The sequence below is a fragment of the Limulus polyphemus genome, unplaced genomic scaffold (genome assembly GCF_000517525.1).
Source record: "Limulus polyphemus unplaced genomic scaffold, Limulus_polyphemus-2.1.2 Scaffold299, whole genome shotgun sequence".
Lineage (NCBI taxonomy): Eukaryota > Metazoa > Arthropoda > Merostomata > Xiphosura > Limulidae > Limulus > Limulus polyphemus.
In genome coordinates, this window is record NW_013665909.1 from 524,778 (window position 1) to 538,848 (window position 14,071).

Below are 14,071 nucleotides of genomic sequence, written 5' to 3' on the forward strand. Positions count from 1 at the left end.
CATAAATAAGTTAAATGACGAAATATTAGGTGTCTATTTACTTGTGACCACTCAGTGTATATTTTACTATGTGGATAAGACTGAATATCAAACTGAATCATGATTTTTAAAAATACATTTGATCCCTGACGGGTTAACACTCAATAACTGAAAAAAAAACATCATTACCTGTTATCTTTGTGGGAACCCCTGATGACCTTTCGCGGATCCCTAGGGTTCAGAGGAACAAAGTTTGAAAACCACTGCAACAAACAATCGTAAATAACCTTCACGGGGTGATACCTGAAACTTTATATTCTAAAATGAGACATTTTATAGGAAAAACTGGAATAACAACATGAATTCATATATGGTATATTCTGACTACTTTTCTCAGTGCACCAGTATATGTTTTTCTCGTGTATATTTAATAATAACACTTCCTTAATCTTTTTTTCAGTGCCTCAAGCTAATAAAAGGTCATTGAGGGATAATTTTCGCGACTCCATTAATGATCTGAAAGAAAAGGATATAGGCAATAGCTCAACTATATCAAAAACAAGAACAAGCCCATTTCGCATGCTTGGTAATTTTATGGAAACTCAACTCCGAGGAAGAATTGTACCCCTCAGACGAAACAGGTCTGCAGAGCGCCCCTTTGAAGGGTCTAAGAAAGACTCTGAGGTGTTTAGGTCGCGATCATCATCGAATGAAAATATGATGTACAAAGATTATAGAAGACTTACATCCAAGTTGACATCACCCATGGTCAAGAATGATAAAAACAAAAGTTTAGAGACATGCACGAAAGTGGATCCCGTTCCTGAGCCAAAGGACAATTGTATTGACTTGATCGACAAAAAAGAAAGTGCACTCCACGAACGGAAAGATGAAGACAGCAGTACAGATGTACAAACGGATATCAATCCTCGTGTCTTGGCGGAAATTGAAGTATGTCTATCTAAGTGAATTTTCTAAAAACGTTTATTTTAGAATTGCTCAGACTTTATGTAATGACAAAATACGTTGACCAGTATAAAACATTTAATCACAACAATGAAAGATAGCACATTTTGAATTAACTTTCTCTTAAAGAACATTTTACCGTTTACCAGTAAAATGTTTTGATTATATATGTCTTTGTTAGTTTATTTCTCTAAACTTTAACTAAAAATTGCCACCCAATGGCACAGCGGTATGTCTGCGGACTTACAACGCTAAAAACAGAGTTTCGATACCCGTGGTAGGTAGAGCATAGATAGCCCATTGTGTGGCTTTGTGCTTAATTACAAAAAAAATTAAAATTAAGTATTTTTGGTTTATTAATATTGTTTCCAAATATATTTTGATATAGAATTCATGCTTTCAGGATGCAATTATCTTAAAATTTGAGGGTTGTTTCCAAGCCTAGATCGACTGATGTGCAGTTTTATGTGTTTTTATAAAGTATGCCATCAAGTGAATGTTTTTAATACTGTTCCACAATCAAAACGAAACGAAAACTTTATACACTAATTACTTTTCCCTCAATGTAGATTCCTGATCTTGGTAAGGGGATTTCCCATTGAAGATTATACCTATGTACCTTACTTTCTCTGGGATCCAAATGTCAATTTTTGTGTTTTCCTTGCATGATGGCCAATGAATGAAAAGAAAGCTTCCTAGTAACTGAGTAGTGCATTAGTCACTGTAATATTACTTTGGTGTGCCATACCTGTCGATGCAAGGAAGTGTCATTCAGTTGGTCAGAAATGGCTAGATTCAACTAAATGCCAGTATTGAATATCCTTAGTGGATGTTGTGAAGAGTAAATCTGGTGTTTGGTTTGGGTATAGAGCCCATCAAACCTTGGCATTGCTATATTGTCCTCAAAGTATTGAGATTCTAAAAGTATACCACTTCCTCTTCTGTGATTCCATGATCGGTGGCCACTGATTTGTTTTTCCCTTCCTTTATAGAAATCAAATTTTTTTTATTTTTGCAGAACCATTAAGAAGCACTACACTGAAGATGCGTTTATTGTATGTCAAGTTACTGGTTGAGACGTAACTTTTATAAGAATGGCTTAGAGGAATTTGTTGGCTACATTTAATCTATGGAAAACTTAGATCATAGGATTTGCTTGTTGGAACATCCACGTCAAATGGCAGTTAATTACTTTTGCTTTGTGATGTTCTCTGAGGAATTCCAATATTGGCTACTCCCTATAACATCTTTAACTCCTCAAGAAAAATTACCACTGAAATAGACCTTAGTAATGTCGAAGAGTAAAAGTTTATTTTTGAAATTCAGTACCTGGGTGTTATAGCTGACAAGTACTCTGTCTTGATAACAGCACGAAGTGAAGGTGAAACAAGATCATATTAATCACCGAGTGCGGCTCAAAGTTTCTGAACTTTCATCCACTCAAGATGATTAATCTGACCTAGTTTTACCTTCACTTCCTGCTGGTATCAAAGCAGGATACCTGAATTGTCCTGTTTGGTTGTATATCACAGATTTACTCAGATATTTCAGTTCCAAACAAATTGGACATTCCAAAAATAATTGTCATAGTACTCTTACCTAGTGCTCATTGTCGTGGCACTAAGATACAAGACAGTAACGAATGTAATGTTAAGCCACTGCGTGTCAACTAGTTATGTGACGATTAATCAGGGTAATCGAAGATTTATCATTAGAGTCAAACGACTAAGCATTTGTTTATGATTTTACATTATTTGTTATAATCAATTATTATTTTTCAGGGATATACTGTTTTTATATTTTTGTTATATTCTTGTTTCTCAACCTCCTCTCAAGAAAACTGAATATTTATGCAGTCAATCAAACACCTTTAAAACGGTTATTCCCATTGGTTGTAGTAACCAAACCCGACCAAGCTGAGCTTTTATTACAGAATTAAAGGCCTGAAACAATTCTCGGAATTTAGTCTGTCTGAAACGAAACTGGCGAGCTTGAAAATCACACAGTACATAATAAAAACCATTGATTTTTATAATATATCTGAGAACAATGTTTCAGCCCTGAATTTTTTGCATGCTTTTTTTTTTGCCGTGATTTTACTCTGGGCAGTAAAAATATATATAGAGAAAGGGAACATTCTAAACAAACACAACTAATTTACAATATTTCTATTTCAACTTGTTGATCAGCAAAGAAAATAACAAAACCGATTATAATCAATCATAGATCAGCGTGATGAATCGATTATTGATTTCAGCCAGTCTCATTACTAATGTCAACTGTAAAGTCTCACACACTTGTTTCTCATGACTATGTACAAAAAGGAAGCACAACGTGTTAAAACGCTGAATAACATTTCTTATAACGACGTACATAAAATGATCTCTACTATCCTGTAGAAGTGTTAAGTTTCTGTAGACCATTCAACAATTTTTAGCTGTGGTATATACTACCATATCTGTACCACCTTCCTATGTAAAGCTTTATAATCTGTTATGGATGCATTTTTAGACAAGTTCATATATAATACTGTGTCTCTGCACCTTGTAGATCTAGGAAGCATTCTATTCTTACCACATGAGTCCCCACCTGCATAGGACTAGTATATGGCGATAAAACTGCTCTTTTGAATAACCATGTACGAGAGGTAACCAATTATTCACAGGATCACTCCTATAAATGTTAACTGGCTCATTAAATAGAAGAAGATAAACAATCAACACAATAAAAAGACAAAATATAAAGGTATTCACCTAGAATGCTTAAATATTTTAGGTAAAAATGGACACTTATTCACTGAATCTGTTCAAGTTTTCATTCTAACCTAAATCTTAACAAGGTTCTGATTGACTTATTTCATTTTGTATACATCCCCTTACACGAGAAATTTCTAAAACTTACCAATTGTATGGTGCGTGGACAGGTTGTGTGACTGTTATGTTCATGGGGGAATTACAATTGCTAGTCATACTCCATCCATATCCATCCACCTCACTATACCACTGGAGGCTCTTGTCACCAGTGTTTCTACTGGTCATACTGTCATACTTTAACTGTCACCTGATCAAGCAGATCTTTATGACTTAATGATTCAGCTGCCATCTCCATTTCTAATCTGGGGAGCCTGAATTGACACAGCTCCCTCTAGAGTTGTAGATATACTGATTTAAGAGGCAGATGTATTTAGCATATGCTGTCTAATCATGTTCCCTCTCTCTTCAACATTGAAGAATACATATATTTCCATTCACCAAGTCAAGCATTTACTACTATAAATCTGTGTATTTAACTTGAGTTTCCATTCTTTGTTTTCTTGAAAGATGAGTAAAGAGCCATAAGGGGATGATAATTTTTCCATTATTCAGTGGGAGATTAAACAGGGCCAATACAAACCATCCACTATGCCATGGTAGAAACTGGAAAAGGTCAATTGTTTCTTCTTTATCACCTTCTCAGAGCATGATCCTGAAACTGTTAACCTGCCAGCTGTTAATGAATGTATGAAATCAATGACATCGGTTTTATAATATTCTTCGTCATTTTCGTTATCCTAGTATCGTAAACGATACTTGACAATATGTTGTTTTAAAATTTTCACCCAGACATAATATTGCTTACAAAAACAAAATCTTTAGTATAACACGCGCTGCCATACAAGTCAGTCAAGATCATCAGTTGGAATTTTGTTGAATTAAATTGGCAGCCCAACTTTTTTAAGCGATTTTCTTCATGAAGAGATATTGACACATCTTATTGTCAATAGTTTATTACTTACCATTCCTCGAACCTCGATAAGTTTTTCATGCTATATATATAACCCTGCCAGACAACAAACCAGGCTCAGAAGTGAGCCTCGAACATCTTCCACAAATATTTCAATCTTATAAACTGCATAGACTATTGAAAGGCTTATGCATGGCACATCAAACGTCAAAGCTAGATAGAATCTTTGATTAATTTCACTTCTAGTATCTCTTTCACTACACCTCCAAGGTCACTCCATTTCCGTTTGATCTTGCAACTTAATGACTAAGAAATGGTTGACATTACTACACCTCCAAGGTCACTCCATTTCCTTTTGATCTTGCAACTTAATGACTAAGAAGTGGTTGACATTACTACACCTCCAAGGTCACTCCATTTCCTTTTGATCTTGCAACTTAATGACTAAGAAGTGGTTGACATTTAGACTGTTACCATTCACACTTTATTTTTGTTTCTATATTTTTTCACCTGTTCCCGTGACTTCTTGACCATTAAGGAACATATTTAAAGACCTTCTCTTTCTTTTCAGCTTTATTGTTCATTTAATTACAATAGACCATTCAGTCTACTGGAACTCGGAATGACTTTACATTATTTTGGCACTACATCAGTCAGATCAGATGATATCAATTACAAGATACTATGCCATATTTCACATGCTTTTGCTTCTGGTCATTTTGTTTTTCCAATCTAAAAAATTTAAAAAGTGAAAACATATTACTAACTAATTAAGAATTTGACTGAGGGGATTGTATAGGCTATTAACTATGACAATGAATGGATTTCTCTAATTATGACTGAATCTAAAGCAAGAAAGAACCTGAACATAGTGTAAATAAAGTAAAAGTTAATCTTTAATTAACATTCAAACACAAATACGATTACGAGTACACTAGAAAATGAACAGTGTTTATACCTGGCCCGAGACTTTTTCCCACATTAAGTTGTTCCAGACTAAAATACCAAAGCAGTATATAAGAAACTGTAAAGCACCACCTCTTACGGTGCACATGCACTGTCCACGTCGCTTTTGGTCATTGCAATAGCAAATAAGGAGAACACTCCTCAAGGTAATCACCTAACCTGTCAATGAAAAATATCACTATCCTCCTTCATACTGTATATCATGCTATACAACAACCTTTTCCACAATAAAGTGTATGTGACAAAACAGAGTGATTCAGAAGAATAGGTAACTAGGCCGAAACTAATTTAGCACATTTCATGACCAACATTCACGCTGTTAAAACTTCGCACATAGCGAAATTCATGTATTTGTGAAAATTCTAGGTTGACATGAATTTCTAACCTTATTAATAAATACCTCTCAAGGTCATCCTTAAGTGCCGGATTTTATTAAATTGGATGACCCTGTGGGCTCTGCCATTATTTATTGTGATTACCTCTATAGATTCCGTGTCCACTGCCGAGTTGTATCTATTCTTACCTGCTTTTTTGTGGATATTCATAAATGGTTGACCATTTCTCTATATCATCTTGTTTATCCCGTTTCTTCTGAATTACTAGCTATGTTTACATCCAATAGAATGAGCTTGTTGACACCGTAGTCTAATTGATTTTCATTAATAATACCAAACCTTTGTCTGCTTCTTATATTTATTTCAAGCCTGCCATCAGAACAAGACTTCGTGCCAGTTAGCAGGCAATTTGAGGTGAACAAGGCTAACAAGCTTGCCAAAATCAAACGTATTATCAACGACTGGCCACCCAGTTTATGCTGTAATTGGAAGAATGAAATTGTTCTGATCATATTCTGCATTGGCCTTGGTTTCCTTACACATGCTCTTATTTTGTCACTCGGGTCACCATCACTCAGACTGTGCTTTCATGCAATCACTATGACATTCAGTGGAGTGACCATTTTAAACATGGGTATCTCTTTGACATTTAGCAGTGTCCAAATTGATCTTGTTTTTAGCTATTTGCGGATCAAAGGTCTTTTTAACACAATTTAATTTTTACCCACACGAAACCATAACGTCTTGAATATTTTATCTTATGCATTTTTACATTGTTTCATTTGATTGTTGTTTCAATATAAAGTAATAATGTTTTATGTGGACAACCTTTGTGGTTCTGCGCCACAAAACCTTCTAGCAATAATAACTAATTATTTTAATATTACGATGCGAAGTTTCAACAAAAATAAATAACTACAAATATTATTCCTCGCAGGATATCACCACTTATGAGTGAAGCAATAGATCAGAAGATATCACATGACTATATGTTTCAATACTGAGAAAAGCCGTATTAAATCAATCATAGTTCATCCGTACAAGAATTTACCAAATTTATTTTAGTTTTCTTAGGACAAATGCCTCAAAATTCTCAAACCTGCGAATCGAAAAGTGAAGTTTCAAATGAAACTACATTCAAAATGTGAAACTTTTACGTTTATTAATTTAATTGTTGCAATTCTAGAACAAGTATATCAAACTTTTTCACGACATTCACGGCTAACGCCACGAATATGGAAGTCTCACTCGCAAACAGAAAAACAAAGAACTAATATTAACCCTTAAGATTGTCTTTAAAAGTGTTTGTGACTATTCTCATATCTGAATTTGTTGGTCCCATTTCTATAATACACAAATATAACTATGCATAGCTATGTTTATTTTATTTGCTAGGTCCACCGGTAAGTTTACGGAACTTACGCACAACGCTAAAATATGGAGTGCTATTCCTCACAGTGGACACTGCATATAGCTCAACATCGCTTTGTTCTCAAACTAACAAAAAAAAAGCGATTACATAGCTTCTCAGAGGTTCGGTGGTAATTCTGAGGGTTCACACCGCTAAAAAAAACGAGTTTCGATACTTGTGGTGTGCAAAGCACAAATACTCCATTGTGTAGCTTTGCGCTTAACGACAATCAAACATATGCTAGAAGTATTGTTGGTAAATCCTAATGAATGGTAGCCATATTATCTATACATTTTTCATGCGAAATTCTGTTATTTTTAGAACCTTTTTTGAAAATAGTATATATTAAACAGTTATGTATGAATACTATTTTCGAAAAGAAAGACGATTAAATACTTATGGTTTGACTGTGGCGGTAGAATATCAACGGTTATCATGGTTAATATCCATACGGTCACCTAGGTCTAATAGCTGAATAATTATTATTGTGAGGTTGTTGTAATTAATTATGTCATATCATTCGTTTCGGCTGTTAATCTGGTAATGGTTTTAGGGAATTCCTGAAAAGGACTGTATTTGATAGGGGGAGCCATCATCCGATCCTAGGTCTTTTTGTTAGAAAGACACTCCACTTTAGGGGTCAGAGTACGAAGGATAAATGGTCATATAAGCTTACAACCGTGACAATGGAGGATGAATAAATAAATTAAAAAATAATATTATCTATTTTACAGGCTTTCGAACAGTTGGTACAGGAATATTTTCTCAACCAAAAACGCCATCCACATCTGTCGGTATAACTTCAGGTAGGAGTCGTTAAAATGTTTATATCTCAGATTTTTTATAATCTTGCAAGTGTATTGTGTATATTTAAATGTATCCATTTTTTTGCCATGCTATGTCACTGAAATGAGAACGAAAGCTTACTTTTGTAAAGTTTCATATCTTTTACTGTGTGCGTAATTAAAATATCCATACTTAATGTGGCAGTCTCGGTTTTTTTCTTCTTCTTGGTGACACTTTCTAGTTAACTTCTTTTTGTTTATGGGACATCAATGGGCCTTTTGGCCTATCTAGGATGTCCTTATTCCCAGCCTCCCTAATAATTGAATCCAGCCCTGATTCTTCAAATATTCGTTAACCTTTTCTTAAATTCCCGTAAATTTACAGCCTTGACCACTCTAGAAGGCTTTTTCCACAGATCTATCAAATAAATAAAACTGTTTCAAGGGAAGATGTGTCTTACTCCTCATCGAAATGGCTTAAAATTCCCTGGACAATGCTTGTCCCCCCCTCTAAAAATTGAGTACCACCAGAGCTGAAACTGTTTTTTTTTCAGATATGTGAAATGTGTTGAAATAATTGCTCTGTATCACAAGATCACTTAAGTTGTTCAACACTTATTTAACGCTTTCTTCAATATAAACTATACTAAACTAATGCGGACAGTCAGACATAAAACTGAACTAATCGGAAGATATTTTGTTTGTTGTTAAGACAAAGCTAAGCAATGGGTTGTCTATGCTGTGCTCGCCACTGGTATCTAAACCCGGTGTTTAACGTTGTAAGACGTCAGATTTGGCGCTGAACCATTGGGAGATATCTTGCTATAACTTTATACGACGCCGTAAACTGACCATATGAAGAATTACTCCTTTTTACAAGACTTAACACTTTTTTGAGGAAAAAATAGAGATAATATTGTTTAAAATTTTGCTAAGCACATTAAACAAATTAAGTGCATTTCCATGATTTTTACTTTACAATTCGTATAATGTTCAAAAATTATATGCAATTTATAAAAAAAAAATGTGCTAATATAAAGAAAGTGACTTAATATTTTGGTGTTTTGTTTTTAAAAAATCCTTCATTTCACGATAGATATCGGTAACTACATTTTTGAGAATTTTTGTCATTCTGACAAAATTTTAATATATTCTAAGTATTTTCTGGAAGCACACGACTGTCTCTGTCAGTTATATATATATATATATATTACGACATATGCACAAAATTAGCTTATGTTCCAATGGGCAAACTGAGATTGGATTTACAAAAAAATCTAATCAAAAACATCTTAGGTGTGAAAAAAAAGGTAGCGGCCAAAAAAAAAAAAAAAAAGAAATTCAGCGTGCGACTTAAGTCAGACCGCGTTTTTTTTTTAATTTGGGGCATGATGGTGGATAAAACAAAATACGGAGCCTAGCTAACTAATGATTGAATATGTGCTGTAAAATTCTAATCAATGCTATAAGTGTAGCTACCATGTATCTGCACGTGCTTTAACCCTATAATTTTGCTGCTCTATGTCAGCCGTCTTTAATTCGAATGACAAAAACAGTCCACTTTTATTCTTAGGTGAAGCTGTAGTAAAGCATTTAAACCGATAGGTCACGTGTTGGTCAAAATTGAGTGGGTTTTGTTGAATAACTTTTGCACATGTAGCTTATATTTAGACCAAATTTAACACCTAATTGTGGGTTGTGAAAATGTACCAAATTTGAAAAAAAAATTATATAAGTTAAGTATGTTTTTCTATCAAGCAAAGTATCCCTACTTTCAGTTCGGTGCGAAGAAAATTAAAGAGCAAGAATTTCAATCAAAATTGGAGATTTTAAGCCTCATGTATTTCTTAATGGATTGCCTTGAGAGCACATCCACTGAAAAGATGTGATAGTTTGGATTACCACAGTTCGAGCTACAGAAAGTAGAATATCGCTAAACTATCATTCCTGTTAATAACACACAGTCTCCTGCAGGTTGTTTTGGCCGCATGACACATTACCGTGTATCTTGGTCAGGACATAGGGCATACACGTGCGATATGATTAACTACACAAGTAATTTCCCAAAAAAGAAAGTATTGGCTTTTTGAAAAAATAAAACTTAGCCTCCCTTTTTGAGAGATATTAACGTTAAGGAGTTAAAAATAAGATGTTAATGTTTTTATATCTTTCACTAAAAATAGTAATAAAAGTAATGACATTTTTTGTTAATGGTGAGTATTTCCACTAGATTATCACATAAAATTACCGTTCTTATAAAGAATGCTTAGATGGAAATTTAAAAAATCATCTGAAGAATTTCTTCACCCACCTGTTTTGAAATATATTAACTCGTTCATTGCCAGGGACACATATGTCCCCTTCTGGAACACTGCCATGTTATATACAGATGAGATATCAATCAACACATGAAAACAATATACTACGACAATTTAAAAAGGCCCGGCATGGCCAGGTCGCTCGACTCGCAATCTGAGGGTCACGGGTTCGAATCTCGCCCTTTCAGCCGTGGGGGCGTTATAATGTGACGGTCAATCCCACTATTCGTTGGTAAAAGAGTAGCCCAACAGTTGGCGGTGGGTGGTGATGACTAGCTGCATTCTTTTGTCTTTCACTAATAAATTAGGGACGGCTAGCGCAGATAGCACTCGTGTAGCTTTGTACGAAATTCAAACTTAATATGAATAAATGTATATTTTAAGGTATAATAAAATTTCTGAAGGATTGTGGCAGATCGTGAATCTAAAGAACACTTTTTAGGTTAAAGTTCAATGCAATGACTTTCTAAAAAATGTGTTTGTTTCGAAAATTTATGCAAAGCTACACAAGAGCTGTTTGCACATTGCTGTCCCTAATTTTGAATTAATAGACTAGAGCGAATGCAACTAGTAAAAAGAATGCACAACCAACTTTTGGGGTAAACTTAATACGATTGTGGGATTTAACCCACAGACCAGGGTGGTTTTCTTTTAATGTTGTAGGTAAAAAAAAAGGCCGTTGTTTGTGTGTATATAAAAAAACTGTAAGTTTGGCAACCCTGCTATAGACCCAAGGTGCATGATGCAATTTTGGAGTAGCGGGATACAAACTATGTACCCTCAAATTCAGAGTCCGGCACGCTGACCATTAACTACACATTTCTACAGAATAATTGTTTTGGTCAAACATGCGGAGCTGTTCGCTTAACGAGAAAGATTTCTATCAACATCTCTAGATAATTATAAGTGATGTTATGTGAAATACACCTTGCTATAAAATAGAATTTGGTTGACACATGAAAGAAATATTGGGATATTGTGGTGCTACTGTTATACCGTCGAGGTATCAGAAACAGTTTTAAATTCGTTTAAGTAATTCATAAACCTGCATTTCTTTTAACAATATGTGATGTTACGTAGCGCCATCTATAGATATAATTTTTCATAAGAAAATTTAGTACTAAAACTATACACGTATTCAGTCTTCTATGGACCCTGTCCTAAAACACTTTTAAAGTGTACTTTATTGATCGCTGTGATTATAAGACACCTCCTCGTTTCCACAATGGAAAAAATAGTGATTAATTTGTTTTGTGTGTAAATTTTACATGACATTTGCCGATCATAAACGATACAAATTCTGCACAGCACGTGACAAGAAACAATACCTTTTCTTTTTTAGCTGTATCTAGATTTTTTACTCTAAGCTACTCAAGGGTTATCTGCAGCTACTGTTATCTGACGGAATATGATAGTAACTCTTATAGCGCACCAGCGGCCGAACATATCGTGCGAGATTTCGCGGCAACTGAACACGAATTCACAGTCCGGACACGCTAACCACTAGCCACACCTGGTCCCAGTATCTTTGGGAATAGACAAGTTCAAATGATTCAAATATCTAATATGGTTTGTTTGAAGTTAAACACAAAGCAACACAATGGGCTATCTGTGCTCTGCCCACCACGGGTATAGAAACCCGGATTCTAGTGTTGTAAGTCCGCAGACATACCGTTGTACCATTGGGAGGCGTCTAATAAGGAATGTAAGCAATAAAAAATTATATAAATTTATACCACTGAAATATATTGCCTCCCCCCATCCCCAGTAGCTCAGCGGTAAGTTTGCAGACTTACGACACTAGCATTTGGGTTTCGATACCCGAGATGGACAGAGCAGACACAGTCCATTTTTGAATTCTGAGCTAAAAAAAATTATTTGAACATTTTACAGTTGCAAGAATATTTGCTATGCAATTTATGAAGCCAAGAAAAAGTTATCCAATAAATTAAAACTTGTTGAAAAAGTTCTGACCATTCTATCATTTTGTGTCAAAACAAACTGAATTATTATTTTCATAAAAAATGAATGTATTACATATATGACATAAAATGTAGCCTTCGTTAGTTCCAGTATGTTGCTGTACTGAGCACTTCTGGTACAGTTTTTGTTCAATATTTTTTGTTGTAATATTGTTACACATGTGTAAATGTTCTTTTTTCCGCACTGAACGTTGCTATTTTTATATACCTGTTGAATCAGTGATAAGTTTGCAGATTTACAACACTCAAATCTGCAATGAGATAGCCCATTGTTGAGCTCTGAGCTAAATAAAATATAAAACATTTTATTGCGACATTTTAAACAGTTAAAAAAATTGTATCCATGCGGTTTGTGGACAGAAAAACTAAGTTTGAATTTGTTGTTGTTTTTCTTATTAATGGTTTACAGTTTCAACAATCTACGATTTCTTCAAAGATTATTTTTTATTATGTGAATATTATTATTTATGTCTAACGATCTTCAAGAGATAAGTGTATTATCACGGTATTTATTTTTTTTAAATCAATTCCACAGAATACTGTCACTGGGTCATCATAAGAAGTTGGTTATTGTATATAGACTTCAACCAATCACCTTCATCCATGATCTGTTTTGCAGTTGGAAACGCCAGAATAAGTGGAGTTAAGATACAATTAGTGCTGGAAATCAATAGTTTCATTGCCATACTACATTTAAGAAGTGAGTGTGTAAACCTCCTGTTTCTTTTCTCTCTCTCTCTCTCTTCTTTTTTTTGTAAAAACATAAAATAAAACAATGGGAAAGTTTGTGTTTTAGTACAAAAAATAAACATCTGATTCTGCAGTTACAATTTGGATGAAGTATTTTCTAGAATAAAGTATTGCAAAATCGTGCATTAGATTATCTTACATCAGTGACAATTACAAAACAAAGGTACAGAAATCTGAGCTTATAGGTGAAAAAATTTAACAAAGGGATAATACCATAAAAAAAATTACATTTTCAAATTATTTTGAATATCCAGAAGAAATGAATGACAAAAATGTACGTTATTCAAATTCAAACATATTGAAAATAATTGTTTAATTAAATGCATTTATTAAAGAAATAAGTAAACACTGGGATCACTTAAAATATTTCAATTACTTGAATTCCTAGTTTCAAGAAAAACACATACAGGTGCTTGATGACTATTTTAAATTTAAGTCAAATCTAAAGTAAAACTCAGCCAGGTTGAATTTTTCTTCTTTACTGTAAAGAACACCATTTTGATTTGGTATAATCTTTAGTTCTACATATGTTTACATTATGTAGTTAGACAAATTCACAACTAGAGATACAAAAAATATTTCACAGGAATAGTTTATAATACCTGAAAGTTTATTTGAACACATCCTAACTAAAATTCTGAAGTTTATGTAATCATACACGGAATACAAAATAAGGACTAGATTTTGGGTTTTATTATGGCTTAGAACTTGATGTTTCAATGAAAAATCAAATCATTTATCACTAAATAATGTTGAAGCCTTAGGCTGCTGAAATTATTACAAATATATACATCCATATAAAAACATATGCCTATGTTTTCAAACCATCTTCAGATACAAAATACTTTAATGTCAG

The 14,071-nt window shown here is 33.9% G+C and overlaps 1 protein-coding gene across 8 annotated transcripts in view; it reads left to right on the plus strand.

Annotated features, from left to right (window-relative positions):
* LOC106457171 overlaps positions 1-13,292 on the plus strand; it is a 51,191-nt gene extending 37,899 nt beyond the window's left edge. For 7 of the 8 annotated variants that reach the window (XM_022383002.1, XM_022383001.1, XM_022383003.1 and 4 more), the window contains 3 exons: positions 440-930; positions 8,115-8,186; positions 13,001-13,217. In XM_022383002.1, the coding sequence (XP_022238710.1) occupies positions 440-930; positions 8,115-8,180 (557 nt within the window). In that variant the 3' untranslated portion in view covers positions 8,181-8,186; positions 13,001-13,217. Of the gene's footprint in view, positions 1-439; positions 931-8,114; positions 8,187-13,000 lie in introns of all 8 variants that reach the window. The other variant, XM_022383000.1, reaches the window with a different exon arrangement.
* Positions 13,293-14,071: the final 779 nt, after the last annotated feature.